The sequence below is a fragment of the Brienomyrus brachyistius genome, unplaced genomic scaffold (assembly GCF_023856365.1).
Source record: "Brienomyrus brachyistius isolate T26 unplaced genomic scaffold, BBRACH_0.4 scaffold36, whole genome shotgun sequence".
NCBI lineage: Eukaryota > Metazoa > Chordata > Actinopteri > Osteoglossiformes > Mormyridae > Brienomyrus > Brienomyrus brachyistius.
The window spans coordinates 1,454,876-1,473,583 of NW_026042311.1; the positions used below are offsets into that span (position 1 = coordinate 1,454,876).

The 18,708-nt window shown below is 42.4% G+C and overlaps 1 protein-coding gene across 1 annotated transcript in view; it reads right to left on the reverse strand.

Moving 5' to 3' along the window:
• The window catches only part of LOC125721930 (protein NLRC5-like), a gene marked incomplete at its 3' end in the record, with an annotated part of 510,329 nt that extends 496,195 nt beyond the window's left edge, over nucleotides 1–14,134 (reverse strand). The window contains exons 1-7 of the mRNA XM_048998139.1: nucleotides 14,117–14,134; nucleotides 11,237–11,357; nucleotides 8,676–8,795; nucleotides 8,026–8,139; nucleotides 5,945–6,058; nucleotides 1,185–1,248; nucleotides 773–1,001 (exon numbers count right to left, since the gene is read on the reverse strand). Of these exons, the coding sequence (XP_048854096.1) occupies nucleotides 773–1,001; nucleotides 1,185–1,248; nucleotides 5,945–6,058; nucleotides 8,026–8,139; nucleotides 8,676–8,755 (601 nt within the window). The remainder of the gene's footprint in view (nucleotides 1–772; nucleotides 1,002–1,184; nucleotides 1,249–5,944; nucleotides 6,059–8,025; nucleotides 8,140–8,675; nucleotides 8,796–11,236; nucleotides 11,358–14,116) is intronic.
• Between the last annotated feature and the right edge of the window lie 4,574 nt (nucleotides 14,135–18,708).

Below are 18,708 nucleotides of genomic sequence, written 5' to 3' on the forward strand. Positions count from 1 at the left end.
AGTGTATATCTGCTCAGAACCAAAAAAAACACAAAACCCCTTTTCATTTCCCAAACCTCTCCTCAGGGGCACCACAGCCAGTTAAATTTGGTAAATTTCACCACCAGCTCACTTAATTCCATCTATCCATCCATCCATCCATCCATTTGCCAAACTGCTTATCCTACTGGGTCGCGGGGGCTCCGGAGCCTATCCCGGAAGCATTGGGCACGAGGCAGGGAACAACCCAGGATGGGGGGCCAGCCCATCGCAGGGCACACTCACCCATCATTCACTCTCACATGCATTCCTATGGGCAATTTAGCAAGTCCAATTAGCCTCAGCATGTTTGTGGACTGTGGGGGGAAACCGGAGTACCCGGAGGAAACCCCACAATGACATGGGGAGAACATGCAAACTCCACACACATGTGACCCAGGAGGAGACTCGAACCCGGGTCTCAGAGGTGTGAGGCAACAGTGCTAACCACTGCACCATCATGCCACCCCTGCTCACTTAATTCATTAATTAAATTAGTTTTAAAACTCAAAGAGATACTGATCAGCCACATGAGGTGTGTTAGTGCTCAAGTAAAAAAATACGTGGATAAACTGCACGATTTCTGCAAATATTAGGGTGATTTTGGGAGAGGTTCTGAAATGGCAAACACACTTTAACATACATATTATAGTAGTTCTTCACCAACATCAAGACCATTTAAACATCCTTTTCTCTGACTGCCTAAGACTTTTGCACAATATTGTACATGTACATAATGTTATAAAGCTCTTACTCTTCTCCAGCATGTCAGCAAGATCATTTTGCTTCATGGTCCTCAGGATGTACAGTGTGATCTTCAGAGCTACCTCTCTAACACTGGTCTTCTGCATCTGACCATCACAGTCTAGGTCATTGTCCTCCTCCAGCTGAGGCTCAGAGCATTCTGGGTAATTCTGATCTAGGTGCCTCACAAACGTCTTCAGCTCGTCCTTTAGGAACTTCATGGCTTTTTCCTCTAGTGACTAAAATAAACAGTCAGAGTTAATTATTGCTACTTACATCAAATATTTTCCGAGTTTCACTTGTGAATCATAGTTTAAAACATATTTCCCTTAATATGATGAATTTCTTATTATACAGTTGCATAAAATTTAAGCTAATTCATATAACAGCCAAGAAAATATATATCAGCAATAAATACAAACCTTCAATATGGATGATAAACCCGATTTATCATGTAGATCTGAACTGCATTCTTCAATTTGGTCTCTGTGAATTAGGCAGAAACATAAAGACCTCAATTCATCTACACAAATGTAACAGAAAGACTGAAAAGTTCCCCATTAAAATTGCTGTTACTGCAGATAAAGAATAACATTGTGATATAATACAACACCAATTCCAAAAAGTTGGGACATTGTGCAAATTGTAAATAAGAACAGAATGCAATGATATGGAAATCTCATAAACCTGTATTTTATTCATGACAAAGTATAGAAGTATTTCATGAAAAATATTGGCTGATTTTGAATTTCATGACAGCAACATGTCTCAAAAGAGTTGGGATCAGGGCAATAGGAGGCTGGAAAAGTTAGTGGTACAAAAACGCAACAGCTAGAGGAACAATTTGCAAATGATTAGGTCAGTTGGCAACAGGTGAGTAACATGACTGGGTATAAAAAGAGCATGTTAGAATTGCAGTGTCTCTCTGAAGTAAAGATGGGCAGAGGGTCACAATGCCCCTAATACTGTACAGGCAAATAGTGGAGCAATTTCAGATAGAAATTCTTCAGTATAAAATTGCAAAGAGGTTGAATATTTCATCGTCTACAGCACATAATGTAATCAAATGATTCTGAGAATCCGGAGAAATCTCTGTGAAAAACCAGACTGGATGCCTGTGATATTTTGGCCCTTAGGCAGCACTGCATCACAAACAGGCATGATTCTGTAATGGAATCACTAAATAGGCTCAGGAATATTTCCCACAAACATTGTCAGTGAACACAATTCACGCTGCCATGCACAGATGCCAGTTAAAACTCTATCATCCAAAGAAGAAGCCGTATATGAAGATCATCCAGAATCACCGACGTCGTCTCTGGGCCAAAGCTCATTTAAAATGGACTGTGGCTGAGTGGAAAACTGTTCTGTGGTCAGTCGAATCTAAATTTGAGATTCTTTTTGTAAACGAGGGACACCATGTCATCCGGACTAAAGAGGAGAAGGACCACCCAGCGTGTTATCAGCACTCAGTTCAAAAGCCAGCATCTCTGATGGTGTGGGGGTGCATTAGTACATATGGCAGGGGCAGCCTGCATATCTGGAAAGGCACCATCAATGCTGAAAGGTATATCCAGGTTCTAGAGCAACAGATGCTCCCATCCAGACGACGTCTCTTTCAGTGAAGACCTTGCATTTTCCAACATGACAATGCCAAACCACACACTGCATCAATTACAACATGATGGATTCGTAGAAGAAGGGTCCGGGTACTGAACTGGCCTGCCAGCGGTCCAGATCTTTCAGCCATTGAGAACATTTGGTGCATCATAAAACGAAAAATATGACACAGAAGATCTAGGACAGTTGAGCAACTAGAATCCTGTATCAGACAAGAATGGGACAACATTCCTCTCCCAAAACTCAAACAACTGATCTCCTCAGTGCCCAGACATTTACAGACTGTTGTTAAAAGAAGAGAAGATGCCGCACAGTGGTAAACATGGCCTTGTCCTGACTTTTTTGATACATGTTGTTGCTGTGACATTCAAAATGACCTTATTTTCTCCTTAAAATGATGCATTTTCTCAGTTTAGACATTTTCTCTGTTTTCTGTGTTCTGTTATGAATAAAATATAGGTTTATGAGATTTCCATATCACTGCATTCTGTTTTTATTTACAATTTGCAGAACGTCCCACCATTTTTGGAATTGGGGTTGTAGTTTGGAAAGATGTATCTGCCATGTTAAGCTTTATTCACTGGGGCGGCTTCCTGATTCTCTCATGACAGCAGAAGAGAACCAGTGACATCAGGCTCCAGCACAGAGACACAGCAGGCAGGAAGGACAGTTTTCTATGCAGCCCTTTGTACCCAGTGACATTTACAGTGATTCACTTGATTAGCTAAATACCAGCATTTGATTCACAATCCTCAGTGAAGAAACTGGCATAATAGCTTGTTGGTTAAATTCAGCACCTGCAGGGCTAATGGGCTGAATTTGTCCTTCAGCACCTACAGGGCTACCTCCCCCCCCCCAGAGTGATCACACAGCTTCCTATGCAACCGGCAAACAGTGAATCCCCCCCCCGCTACCCCACCCCTCGATAAGGCTCTGCTTTGCATATCAATGAAGCTGCCTGCTCTGTGAATGACTGGCCCACGGCCGGCGTCGGCCTGGGACTCGCGGGTGAGCAGGGAGCGTCAGACATCATGCACATTATGCCCTCATCCCTGCCCCATTTCTGTACCAGCTGGTCCCCAGGCCCCCACTAGCTGGGGCGATACTGCTGCCTAAATATGACGAAACATTAAACGTGTCATCGTCCTGCACCTGTTCTCCATCCCAGTGGACATAATGTGCATGATGTCATCAGCGTGCACCACTCCCTCTGGAATGTCCTACTGTATTACAGAATACTAACCGCTTCAGGGATCATCGTTTGTCTGTCAGCCAGCAGCAGTGAGGTGTATTAGAATGAATTCACGGACGATTACGTCACCCACGTATATGGAATTAATCCTTTTACTGTAATATTCTGGGAGGTCGTAATTGTGGAGTAATTCTGATCGTGTGGAGACTGATCGTCCTGAAGATCAATCGTCCATGATTCACCCAGAATGTCATTGAACATGTTATTCTTTGCCGATCTCCCGCAAACCCTGTCCTGCCATAAAGAACTTTGGCTCATAAAAGAAACCAGGATGCTTATCTGAGCCATTAGATCGGCATGCAGAATGCTTATCTTGGTTTTCGGAGACAGAGGGGGGTCGTTATCTAGCACCCTATGTTGTCGGTAGGGGGGACGGGGAGGCGTTGCGCAGACACCCGGCGCCAGGACGCCTATTGTATTTTATTATCACAAGCAGCAACACTCGGACAAAAGGGGGAATTGGATAACACCTTGCCCTGGGGGGAAGGGGTGAGTCTGGCCAGCTCGCCCCCTGCCCACAGGTAGCACCTAATTTAGTATAAAGGACGGGGAAAACTCAGTACTGACCGGAGCTCAGCCGTGGGATAGAGCGCGCATCGCCCGGCATTTCTCGGAACTCACGTGTTGGTCTCCTGCCAGGACTGAAAAGGGCTCCATAGTCCGTGTGTGAAGGTGGGTGATGAGGGCACGTCCGAGTGTAAATAGTTTAGCAGCTGCTTGTGCGTCCGATTGATTAAGGGGGATTAATTATCACCGCTTGTGATAATAGTTCGCCTTACTTATTTTTATTGTTGCTTCCTATATATATATATATTCGTATGATTTATACTATTCTATATCTCTGGTGGTATAAGGTTGTCTTGCATTGTTTTTAATTGATATTGATTTTAATGCGAGGTTATCTTGTATCACTTGTATTAAAGTGTTTTTGAATGAACCTAAGCGTGCCTGTTTGTTCCTTCGAGAGCCCTATATCCCTCTCTCCTCCATTTTAAGACATGAGGGAAAACATACACACAGTTGTCCATGAACTCAAGTGCAGGTGATGCTGCCTCAGACCTTCAGAACGTTCTTATCCCATTAGGATGTGATGGGGATGTGCTGACCGGGGACAGGGGGAAGCGTGAGAGTGGGTGAGAAGGGGAGCGAGCAGTATGAGCGGAGGCAGGCCTCTCAGCTTACACCACCCAGCTGTCGGGGCCCAGCGCCCCCCGGTGTCCATTACCACAGGCGCAACCCAAGGCAAACACAGTATCTGCCGGTGCTATAGCGCCCCCCGGTGTCCGTTACCACAGGCGCAACCCAAGGCAAAAACAGTATCTGCCGGTGCTATAGCGCCCTCCGGTGTCCGTTACCACAGGCACAACCCAAGACAAACACAGTATCTGCCGGTGCTATAGCGCCCCCCGGTGTCCATTACCACAGGCGCAACCCAAGGCAAAAACAGTATCTGCCGGTGCTATAGCGCCCCCCGGTGTCCATACGCACAGGCGCAACCCAAGACAAATACAGTGTCTGCCGGTGCTATAGCGCCCCCCGGTGTCCGTTACCACAGGCGCAACCCAAGACAAACACAGTATCTGCCGGTGCTATAGCGCCCCCCGGTGTCCATTACCACAGGCGCAACCCAAGACAAACACAGTATCTGCCGGTGCTATAGAGAGATCAGCACATACAGCACAGAGAAGTCATACACACTGTGACGAGCTATAACACAGGCTGTAACTCTGCCAGGGGCTGATCTGGGCAGCTAGAGGCACATCGGGGAGGAACAAAGGATGGGGGGGCAGTTAGACTTCCTCCTGACCTGGCGGAGCAGAGTCTGGCAGTGGAACACACCTGACCTCTTATCTGCAGCTGCAAAACTGGCCCAGCTGTGCATGCAGGGCAGGCAGCCTGAGAGCTGACAGGGCCTGGCGGGGCAGAGTCTGGCAGAGGAACACGCCTGACCTCTTATCTGCAGCCGCATAACTGGCCCAGCTGCGCATGCAGGGCAGACAGCCTGAGATAATTTAACCCTGGGATCAACAAATCATCTTATTTTATACTCAGGAGATGAGAACCAATACAGTGTCACATTAATTATGATCTGAATCAGCAAGAATTTAAACGTCACCTTTGGCAAAGAAACCAATAGTCTTCCTATTCCAAAACTTTTGTTTAAATTCTCAAGGTGATGGAATCTGTTAAAGGTAAAAATTGGTGCATTCATTATAAATATGTTATTTCCTCATAGCTTGTATGTGTCTCTGTGCCATTTGACTGAGAGTCTGAATGTCATTAACAGTGTTTGTCTAAATGCACATTTACCTTTGATCTGTAGGAAAAGGTCCCGCTCTGAAGTTGAGTGGGGGGCCCATTGACCCGTCACTCTTCAGGGAAACACAGCTGGGTACAGGGGAGTCTGCTCTCTCCATCAGGACACTGTGGACAGCAAGAGGAAACAAACCCTCATGGTATAAATATAATTCATACAATGGGGACGACATCATACTGCTGTTTAGCCTTCTGCTCTGCCTTCATGTACTTTGATATGCTGTGAAGATCTTGATGTAAACAGACTTATTTACAGTCAGCTTTTAAGGAAATTAACTCATCTAAAATTTAGATACATGAAACTTTTAGCATCACTGTTAAAAACCTCTACAACTAGACTTGTGTCACGCCCAGCTCGTACGCTACTCGCGTGTGCCACGCCCCCCTGATTATCCACGTGTGCTTCCCTGTCGCAGCTGTCTAGTTATTTTGCTCTGTCCTGTCTATTTCAGTTTGTGTCTTACCTCAGTTTCTCGTCTGTCATTGATGTTAGTCGATGTTCGTGTTTCGTTCCCCGAATAAACCCCTAGTTCTGCCCTGTATCCTGCCTGTTTGCCTGATCCTTGCCTGCCTGCCTATCCGTGCGCCTTACCCGCAATCCACGATCACAACAACTTGATTGATGTTCCTTTTTACCTGTTTATATATGTTTTTCTTTGTTTGTTTAGTTTTGTTATGTGGCCATTTTGTATAGGAGGGATGGTCTGTTGCTCGCCTCTAGTATAAAAGAACTGGCTGATTGTGGAAGAAGATGGTGAAGACAGAAGATGGCGAGGTCTTTTTATTAAGCTACACATATTAAAGTGCTGCCCACTGACCAGCCCTAGTTAGGAGCCCAGTTTACTTTTATGTTATGGTCTGACTATAGACCCAGAGAGACATGCATGCTAGTGGGCTGTAACACTGTTACCTCTCAGCGCTCTTTCTCTTACACCCCACAGGGGGGCGCATTTCATGGCTTGAACTATAAATGCTGCCACTCACAGCCACTAATATCCTGAGGCCCCAGGGCACTGGCCCCACTGGCCCGGTCCATAACCCAGCCGAGGCTCCAGGGGGCGCTATCTTGGGGCACCTTCAGCCACCGGCTCATTCCCCCACCGTGAGCTAAGAAGCGCTACTGGGGATCTTTCCTGCCTGCTGCCGTTAGACACCACAATGCCTGCTGTCAATGTGCAGCCCCCACAGCCAGCCTTAACGTCCCATTTTTAACTATTTAAAATTTTTTAATCTAGATTTATTTATTGAATTATATTGTATTTTCAGGATTTTTTCATTATGCACTGTGTAATTCTTAAACTTGTTAAGCTACAGAAATTTTGTTTACTTCTATAAATGTTTACTCACTTGCACTATATCTGCTGTCTTTGCATGTTGTCTTTGTTTTACATTGTATGTTTGTATCTGTGCACTTTGCTGCTGAACGCAAGAGAATTTAACCCTGGGATCAACAAATCATCTTATTTTATACTCGGGGGATGAGAACCACTGCAGTGTCACATTAATTATGATCTGAATCAGCAAGTATTTAAACGTCACCTTTGGCAAAGGAACCAATAGTCTTTCACTTTTTTTTGTCAAATGATAGTAGTTTATTGTTTAAGCCACACAGTTCGATTAAACATGTTAAACTGAAGCCTTAGTCTGAGTATAATCTAATGAATTTATGAGAGTGAAATTATTTGTTAACACAGAAGCATCCGTCTCACAAGACGACAATCTACTGCTGAGTCATTCTTTAATGGACATGCAGGGGGAAACAGGCAAACCAGGTTTTTTCCAGCTCTGTGCTGAGGACTGAAATTTAAAATCCACTTTGCGATTAAATAACTTCTGATTCCAGCTCGCAGAAAGTCAGGTTTTACAGTAATCCTCATCCATTTACCTCAGATGTTATTTATATAAAATACAGACAAAACTTTTGTTTAAATTCTCAAGGTGATGGAATCTGTTAAAGGTAAAAATTGGTGCATTCATTATAAATATGTTATTTCCTCATAGCTTGTATGTGTCTCTGTGCCATTTGACTGAGAGTCTGAATGTCATTAACAGTGTTGGTTTAAATGCATATTTACCTTTGATCTGTAGGAAAAGGTCCCTCTCTGAAGCTGACTGGTTCTCCCATTGACCAGTCACTCTTCATGGAAACACAGCTGGGTACAGGGGAGTCTGCTCTCTCCATCGGGACACTGTGGGCAGCGAGAGGAAACAAACCCTCATGGTATAAATATAATTCATACAATGGGGACGGCATCACACTGCTGTTTAGCCTTTTGCTCTGCCTTCATGTACTTTGATATGCTGTGAGGATCTTGATGTAAACAGACTTATTTACAGTCAGCTGTTAAGGAAATTGTCTCATATAAAATTTAGATATTATATTATATTATAAACTTTTACCATCACTGTTAAAAACCTCCACAACTAGACTTGACTGATGTTCCTTTTTATGTGTTTATATATGTTTTTGTTTGTTTGTTTAGTTTTGTTATGTGGCCATTTTGTATAGGAGGGATGGTCTGTTGCTCGCCTCTAGTATAAAAGAACTGGCTGATTGTGGAAGAAGACGGTGAAGACAGAAGATGACGAGGTCTTTTTATTAAGCTACACATATTAAAGTGCTGCCCACTGACCAGCCCTAGCTAGGAGCCCAGTTTACTTTTATGTTATGGCCTGACTATAGACCCAGAGAGACATGCATGCTAGTGGGCTGTAACACTGTTACCTCTCAGGGCTCTTTCTGTTACACCCCACAGGGGGGCGCATTTCAGAAGCAGCTCTTCTTTTTCCTCTCTTCTTTCCCATTTTTATGCTGATCCAGACCAGATGATTCCTGCTGGGGCCTCTGTGAACATGAAGGGTTAATAGATACATCCTACCCATAATCGTTAAATTGTATTTCATAATACCACTGTGATTCTGGTTAGTCTTTATTATGAAATATTATTTCATGTAATGAAAATGTGACTGCTTCAATAATACAAACTGTACTGCACAATAAAGAACAACTTTCCACATTGTATTGGAAAATTTTATTTTTACCGCTGTTTGGTCGAACCACGCAACCGCCGGTGTGCGTTATGGTAGCACGTTTCGACAAGGGAGCACAACCCGTCAGAACATCGGATCCTGCTCTTCCACTCCCACCTTGTCTGCACTCCATGTGCGCATCTATGTAATAATGTTCTTGCCGCGATCATGTGTAACTTATTTTGGAATTTACCCCGAAAAAACAGATGCTATTTTCTGATTGGCTGGTAGGTGGCTATTAACTCAGCTATGAACTCGGTGGAAAACTCCACTCCGATTGGCTGCGCCTCGTCCATTAATCCTATATAACGGGACGCCGTGGTGGGGGGTTATTCCTTACTTCTCAGCGTGAGAACTGTTTGAAATGCGTGTGTCTCATGGTCAATGCATGGTACCCGATAGCCCTGTTTTAGGAAGGGGCACCAAATATCCTGCATTTCAGGAAATGTTTCCCCCTCTTATTTGGTCAGAGAAGTATGTGAGATGGCAGAAAGACATTCAGATAAATAAATGACATGTGAATAAACTACGTTTTTTTTGTATTGAGGTCCTGAGTCGTTGTGTGTCTGTTTTATCAGGGGGAACCAATGTTTTAGGTTTTAGATAATAATGTTCCCTCTTCAAATACATGCAAAAAAGATATTTTTGATGTATGTAAAACCGATTTATGTATCTGTGTAACATAGAAAACCATGCATCACAATGTTTTAATAGAACTGGATTATGTCAGAATGCTCACAAAGACTTTGTTGTCAGCAGTAGTTGGCAAATGTAAGAAGTAAGTTGCTACAATGAAGTTATAATTAGATTAAACAATATCACAATTATTGTCAAGCATAGCATGTACTTTGGTGAGATCTGCAAATCCCAGCATGTCTCGCAAGCGCTCATGTATAACCCTGCATCTGTGTAATTGTAAAGAGCCCTTGTGTTGTTGCTGTTGTTTTTATGGCTATAGTTGCCTTCTCGATCGTGGTGTGTATGTTTGCCCATATCTTGTGCATACCCTGTCCGATCCTCACATGTTCTTAGTTTGTATAACTCCCCTGCCGTAAGTTACCTTTCAGTTTGGCATCTGACCACCTTGTAATTCCGTTTTGTATATTTAGTGGTGTTGCTCGTAGGGTGCCTGTTACAATCCATTTCAGGACAAAAATAAAAAGTGTGATTCTGTCCTAGCAAGCAAGTACTCGCGATAACTGGGTCTAGTTAGAAACCGTCTAAATATAAAGTAGCGGATAACGTCATGATTTCTAATCAGCACTCGAGAGAACATGGGGGACTGAATATCCTGTAACACCTATCAGAAACAAAATAAGTTTGACGGTGCGAAGTTGAAACAGATGGTCAAAAAAATATTTTACAATTTCACAATGTTAACCAGCAAGTTCTCTCCTGGACACACACACACTCAATAAACCACGATTGCTCTGCTTAGTGAAGCGCAAATACGTGGCACCCGTGTCAGTGTGGTTGCTTATCATTTAGCACTGAATGTGTGCAGTGAGTGATTGCTTATTATTGCTAATCTCTGTGTCATGACCTGATCGTACGATTCTCTTGTGTGTCACTCCCCCTCATTAACCATGTGTGCAATCCCGATTGCGACCAGCTGTTTCATGTTATTTCCATTGAGTCCTGTATATATTAGTCCGCATCTGAGTTTGTTTCCCAGGTCTGATATTGAAGTGTACTGAAGTGTGTCCCGTGTCGTTCCTACAACACAATCCCGTTTTTGGATTCTCGGTTCCCGAACCTGATTCCCTGCTCGTGCACCCGGATGTAACAGAATGACAAACTTCCCCAAAAAGACCTGCTCGGATCGAGGAGCGATACCTCGATCTGGTTGATGAGGCTCCATACTGGCTCAATCGGCCCAAAATAAAGGACGACCCCCTCATTTTCCGGACTAGGAACATGTTGGAAGAGATATCCCCATCTGAAGACTCTCACCTAATACAAGAGGTGAGCGACAACCTGCGGTGGCTGAGAGGTAGGGCAGCCAAAGCGAAACTGAGGCAAGTAGCCTCAGATTGTGGCTTAGCATGTGATCCTTGGGCGGATTTGCCAGCGATTTCCCAGGCTTTGCCAGAAAGGGGGGGAAAGTGGAGGGGCAAAGGACAGGAAAAGATACTGGAGATGTTCCTTGGGGCTGTTTCTATCTCTGCTGCCTGCCTTGCTACCGATTCTGAATCCGGTGGTGTTTGCGAATGACGTCATCACCATAGCTTAGTCGGAGTGATCATCTGAAGCCACCTCTGATCTGGAGTATCCCCGGAGTTCGTATTGCTGTCGCCGCCCCCTAGAGGAAGCTGGAGGCTCAGCTGCCTGCCGCTAAGTCTCTGGCTGGGACGTTCTTCACCCTCCAAGGCCTTTTCTGGAAGGTGATGGAGGTTTTAACAGTGAATGACTCCCCAGAGGCTTCCCAGTTGTACACACAGCTTCAAGGGGGGTATGCAGCATTCGCCCCAACTTCACCGCCTCGTGAGCTAGACAAAATTGCAGAGAACCCTGCGTTTCAGGGACTTTGTGGGGGTTCTGGGACAGTTAACCCCAGAGATGGAGTGCAGTGTAGCGCTGAGGTACCGGCAGGCAGCGCAGCAGGTTGGACTGATGCTAGCCTAGTAAATAGTTCTCCATGGTCACATGCATTGTAATGTCAAGTATAGTGTTAAATATTAATCGGGGTGTGTGTGTGTGTGTGTGTGTGTGTGTGTCCACCGTACGTGTTGGGAGCAGGGATGGATTACGGACTGGGCCAGCGTAATCCCTTGGGGTGCAGGGGGCCTGTGGGGCCCCTAGCCCAAAACAATTTGCAACGCTTATCAACAATGTATTTTCGTTTGTCTATTTTAGAGGGCTTACATTCTTTAATCCTCCCCCTACAAGGGCCCCTGACCCTATAGAGAGGGCGTTTGGCTGCCAAGGGCCCTTGAATTGTGGTGGTTCTGGTGGTGGGGCTGGTGGTGGTGGTGGGGGGGGGGTGCTCACAAACGTTTTGCCCAGGGGCCCACACAACACATAATCCGTCCCTGGTTGGGAGTATGTGCATCAACGTGCACAGTGGGCAGTATGAGTGCGTTGTGAGTACGACTGACACGGGTCAACGCCACCTTGTGGTCGAGACTAGAATTCTCAGTCTCATTAATAAACAGCGTGGCTCCATGACCCACACTGTTCAAGAAATATGTTGTTAAACTCCTTTTTCCCAACCGACCGGGAAAGCTGCAGTTTTACAGGCTATTATGAAAGTGACTGTAGGAATGAAGATGTCTTTCTGATAGTCACACAGATTACAGTGGTTACAACACGCAGTATCTTTTACAGTGTCTTTGGAGTTGGCTTAGAGTAAAAGGCAGGTCAAACGGACTCTTCTGTTTTTATATATTGTATATTAAAATAAACTGATTTGTGTTCATTATAAATGCGCTCTGGGGTAATGGAGTTCCACGACGTCAGTTTTGCTTATTTACAAAGAAAAATATAAATATGGTTGATATTTAATAGTTAACTCATTTCTAGAATAGGACCTATAAGTTATTATATGAATACGGATGCTGAAATTCGTCTGCACATTTACTGTACATGAGTTCCCCATGAACCCCAAGCCGAATATTTCCGCCCCGATGCCAATGTTCCTTGAAAAAATCAACCCCAGGTAAACTTCACCTATAGCCCCGGATCTTTAAATTGCTGGAAACTGTTCCAGCTAAATGCGTGTCAAAAAACTTTGTTTAGTAGGACTTCTCACAAAACCAATAAATTAACCAGTTATTGGGGTGTGTTACATTTTGCACACTATTGAGATGTAGCTTACATATATTTGTTGGACAAACTCACTTTGTCCAAACTACCTTCGACCGCCTCCATTTTTATAGACGATTATGAAAGTGAAAGAATTTAAAAAGCATTTTATATAACCACACGGATCACGGAAGTAAAACGTAAAATTTAAGTACGTTTGGGATTTACTAGTTGTATAATTACTGTAATAAGGTCTTATTAAAGATTTCGAAATCCTTCTAAATGAGTTCCATGGGTATAACGTGATTCAACAACGGAATCAAACAGTTCCGCCAAAAAAAACGCCTCAAAAATAAATTAAAAAAAAGAATACGAAATATGAGGGTTACTAGCTACAGTTTGCAGGGTATATAGGTCTATTTGTTTAAGAAATTCACCTTTTCAAAATGATCCCCGAAAACTAGTTTTACAGACAACTGCGAAAATGAAAGGGGTTCAAAGCATTTTATACAGTCGAACAATTAATGGTGGCCACACAACTGTTCATGAATATTTAATATTGCAGCGATTGTCATTTTAGGGTTACCGTACAGTTGTTGACTTAAAATGCTGTGCTATAGCCTAATATAAACATAAAACAATTACATCGCTTAAAAGTAAAACTACAGTCAAATAGATTCTTCTATTTTGTATCTGATCTTTTAAAATAAACTGATTTGCGTGAATTATAACAGGGCTCCGGGGTAATGGATGTAATTGCAACGTCAGTTTTCCTACTTTACAAAGAAAATATATTAACTCTTTATAGCAATTTAATACAGATGTTAAAATCTTTCTACTCATCGTTATGAATTCCCCAGGAATGTCGCGGTCGGTGAACAAACGTAAAAACCAATTCCAGCCAAATACGTTTCAACAAAACATGGATCAGCTGGACACAAAACCACTAAATGAACGAGTTATATTGAATTTCTTACATTTTACACGCTACTGAAATATACAAATATTTGTATAAAAAACTCGGTTTCTCCAAACATTTTCGACCGCCACAGTTTTTACAGACAGTTGTGAATGTAAAAGTTCAAAAGCATTTTACATAGTCACACGGATAACGGAGGTTAAAGGTAAAATATAAGTACATTTGGAATTTAACAATATTATTATACAATTGCTAGAATAACTGCCCTTATTAATACAGATTTTGAAATCCTTCTACTCATCTACATAAGTTCCTTGGATATAAAATGATTAGAAAACATCAATGACAGTTCCACAATAGAGCTTAAAAAATTAGAAAAAAATTACAGAATGACTAAATTATATGACCGAGTTATGGGGTTTACTAACCTACAGTTTATACGGTGTATAAGTCAATTTCTTTAACAAGCTCACCTTTTCCGAACGACCCTCGAAAGCTGCAGTTTTACAGACAAACGCGGAAATGAAAGTAGGAGCATTTTATACAGTCGCACAGGTAATGGTGGCCGCACCTTAGTTCATGAATATTTAATACTGCGGCAATTCTCATTTCAGGGTTACAGTGCAGTTGTTGTTATATATCCTAATTTATGCATACAAGTAGTTACATCTTAACGACTACGGTCAAATCACGCGCGCTTAACGTAACATTACGATATCAAATGGCAAATAATACTCTAAGCGATCACGCATAGAAAATGGCGCAAGATTTACTGTCATATATCTATGAAGTGCAGGATGCAATAAAATAAAATTAAGTTATTGTTTTGCCATAATACACAAAACAAGCGATATACTATCTGAGAGGCCTGGGCAATTTCCAGACAAAATTTAGTCAATTGTACCATTTTCTAGTAATTGCACTTTGAAAACTATGGTTCTACGTGAATTTGCTTATATGAGCCAAGTTTGACAGGACACATCTCAGAATTTTCCCATAGTGTATGAACAAGCCTTATATCCTCTAAAAGGCAAGGTCCCAAGCTATTAAAATACACAATTTGCTTAACATTCACTGAACCATTTTCAAGAAAAGCTACTTTGAAATCTGTGTTTGTTTGTTTATTTTAGTTTTTAAGCCAAGTTTAACAGGCCTTAACTCTCATAATTTTCCCATAATGCATCAACAAATATTTTTGTGGTTAAAATTATACATGTAGTTATTATTATTTTTAGATTCTCCTTTTTAAAACCTTCAAAATAATGCATGGTTTGTGGGAATCGGACAAAAAAATTACCGAGTTACATCCATTAGAAGTTGTTCATGTGACCAGCAGATGTAATCCAGGTAGCGTTTTTTCATGCACAAAAATACCTAGAAGAATCGCCCCCCCCTCCCCAATCCACGAGCATATTTACCGACACATAAAACATACAGCACATTCCATTAATGTGTAAGTCATATGTGATGCCGAACTACAGATTACAAATGTTCTGGCAAAATATCCTGGGTCTGTCGATGACCAGGCCCCTAGTCAGAATTTGCAAACGGTTGTAGTTTTGCTGAGCTGCAGTCGTTGGGTTGGTAACCGACTGTTAGGGATGCCCAACGTCATCTTAATTATAATTATAATTATATTAATAAAACATATAAGAGCACCGTAGCATATTGACTAAATATGACGAGTGCTGCTTGTTCTAAGCAGTAGTTGAAATGGAGCTGGTGGGCAAAATTTTTTTAATAATTTGTTGTAGAATAAATAAAAATTATGCTTACCACATAACTACAGTATGCATTTCCAAAAGCCCTTTTGCTTAATCTGTGGTAGATAGCACTTTTCAGAAGATGAAATTGCACTGAAAAAATAAAAATCATTTTACGATCACTAGTGCATGATAATATAACAAAATACATATATAAGTGTATACAGACTGACAAATAATCAACAATCATCAATAATCAATAATGTTGACATTGATAACCACAATGAAAATAAGATCAGAATATAAAGTATAAGAGAATTTCGCAAAATTAACACAACTACACATTAACATGGCTTCAATCTCACCTGTATAAATGTTTCAGAGATGGTATATGTGAAAAGTAAGATTGCAATGTAGCAGTAAGTGGCAAAGTTCAGTTCATAAACAGTCTACCCTACTTTAAGATGAATTTCATAGAATTAATCAATATAGAAGTGTCATGGTATTTCAGTGACCTCTAGTGGTTAATATTGCACTGCAGATATATGAGAGGGATTGCTGGGAAAGTGAGAACAAGATATTTGTGTTCCATTTACAATTTAATGTGTGGAAATCTGTTTCAGGGGCGGCATGGTGGTGCAGTGGTTAGCACTGTTGCCTCACACCTCTGGGACCCGGGTTCGAGTCTCCGCCTGGGTCACATGTGGGTGGAGTTTGCATGTTCTCCCTATGTTGTCATGGGGTTTCCTCCGGGTACTCCGGTTTCCCCCCACAGTCCAAAAACATGCTGAGGCTAATTGGAGTTGCTAAATTGCCCGTAGGTGTGTGTGTGAGAGTGACTGGTGTGTGAGTGTGCCCTGCGATGGGCTGGCCCCCCATCCTGGGTTGTTCCCTGCCTCGTGCCCATTGCTTCTGGGATAGGCTCCGGAACCCCCGCGACCCAGTAGGATAAGCGGTTTGGAAAATGGATGGATGGAAGTACACACTGTAACCCTACACTAGATTACTCACTAAGATCACTTACTCACTAAGCTATGATGATTCCAGCATGGGTTAGTATCTGCCTCAGTCTTAACCATGGCTTGGTTCAGTGTTAAGGTTAAGATTATGGTTAAGATTGAGGCAGATACTAACCCATGCTGGAATCATCATAGCTTTGTGACTGTTAGGATGAACTGTTATTAATCATTTGTTATCATTTCTGTATAATCAGCAATGAGTGTAAATATGTATATACACACGTGGACAAAATTGTTGGTACCCTTCAGTCAATGAAAGAAAAACTCACAATGGTCACAGAAATAACTTTAATCTGACAAAAGTAATAATAAATAAAAATTCTATGAAATTTAACTAATAAAAGTCAGACATTGATTTTTAACCATGCTTCAACAGAATTAATAAAAAAAAAAAACTCATGAAACAGGCCTGGACAAAAATGATGGTACCCCTAACTTAATATTTTGTTGCACAACCTTTTGAGGCAATCACTGCAATCAAACAATTCCTGTAACTGTCAATGAGACTTCTGCACTTCTCAGCAGGTATTTTGGCCCACTCCTCATGAGCAAACTGCTCCAGTTGTCTCAGGTTTGAAGGGTGCCTTTTCCAGACGGCATGTTTCAGCTCTTTCCAAAGATGCTCAATAGGATTGAGGTCAGGGCTCATAGAAGGCCACTTTAGAATAGTCCAATGTTTTCCTCGTAGCCATTCTTGGGTGTTTTTAGCTGTGTGTTTTGGGTCATTGTCCTGTTGCAAGACCCATGACCTGCGACTGAGACCAAGCTTTCTGACACTGGCCAGCACATTTCTCTCTAGAATCCCTTGATAGTCTTGAGATTTCATTGTACCCTGCACAGATTCAAGACACCCTGTGCCAGATGCAGCAAAGCAGCCCCAGAACATAACAGAGCCTCCTCCATGTTTCACAGAAGGGACAGTGTTCTTTTCTTGATATGCTTCATTTTTCCGTCTGTGAACATAGAGCTGATGTGCCTTGGCAAAAAGTTCAATTTTTGTCTCATCTGTCCATAGGACATTCTCCCAGAATCTTTGTGGCTTGTCCACATGTAGTTTGGCAAATTCCAGTCTGGCTTTTTTATGACTTGTTTTCAACAATGGTGTCCTCCTTGGTCGTCTCCCATGAAGTCCACTTTGGCTCAAACAACGACGGATGGTGCGATCTGACACTGATGTTCCTTGAGCTTGAAGTTCACCTTGGATTTCTTTAGAAGTTTTTCTGGGCTCTTTTGTTACCATTCGAAATATCCGTCTCTTTGATTTGTCATCAATTTTCCTCCTGGAGAGGTTGGCTACAGTCCCATGGATCTTAAATTTCTGAATAATATGTGCAACTGTAGTCACAGGAACATCAAGCTGCTTCGAGATGGTCTTATAGCCTTTACCTTTGACATGCTTGTCTATAATTTTCTTTCTAATCTCCTGAGACAACTCTTTCCTTCGCTTCCTCTGGTCCATGTTGAGTGTGGTACACACCATGTCACCAAACAACACAGTGACTACCTGGAGCCCTATATATAGGTCCACTGACTGATTACAAGATTGTAGAGACCTGTGATGCTAATTAGTGGACACACCTTGGATTAACATGTCCCTTTGGTCACATTATTTTCAGTCTTTTCTAGGGGTACCATCATTTTTGTCCAGGCCTGTTTCATGAGTTTTTTTTTTTTATTAATTCTTTTGAAGCATGGTTGAAAATCAATGTCTGACTTTTATTAGTTAAATTTCATAGAATTTTTATTTATTATTACTTTTGTCAGATTAAAGTTATTTCTGTGACCATTGTGAGTTTTTCTTTCATTGACTGAAGGGTACCAACAATTTTGTCCACGTGTGTACATTATTTTGTTTTCCTCTAGCCTCAAACTTTAGATTATATTAATAATAGCATTCAGCTTGCACGTACCCTGAGTATGTGCTCAACAGCTGCCCACCTAAGCAAAACCAGAACTTTCTCTTCTTGCTCTCACCTCCCTATTTTGTGAGACCCCTGCGCCTCCCACTGACTATAAATAAAGGAGCCAAGGGGAACCACCCTTTGTAGCACATTCTGCTGAGAGTGTGGGTACCCTTGCGCAAGTAAAACTTTAATGTGTGTTGTCTCGTAATTAATAGCGCGTGCAGAGTTGGGGTGGAAAGCCTGACGCTTTCTCCAACATATAATTTGGTCCTTCGAGCCGGATCCGAGGACACCTGACGACATCGCCAGCGCGCCGAGAGGAGCGACACTGAAGCCTGCCGGCAGCCACTCGGAGACGGGTGCAAGAAAGACCTGAGACGTGAATTCGTCATCAGGCCGGTGGTTAGAACTGCGCTCGACGTCTGGTGATGCCTGACGG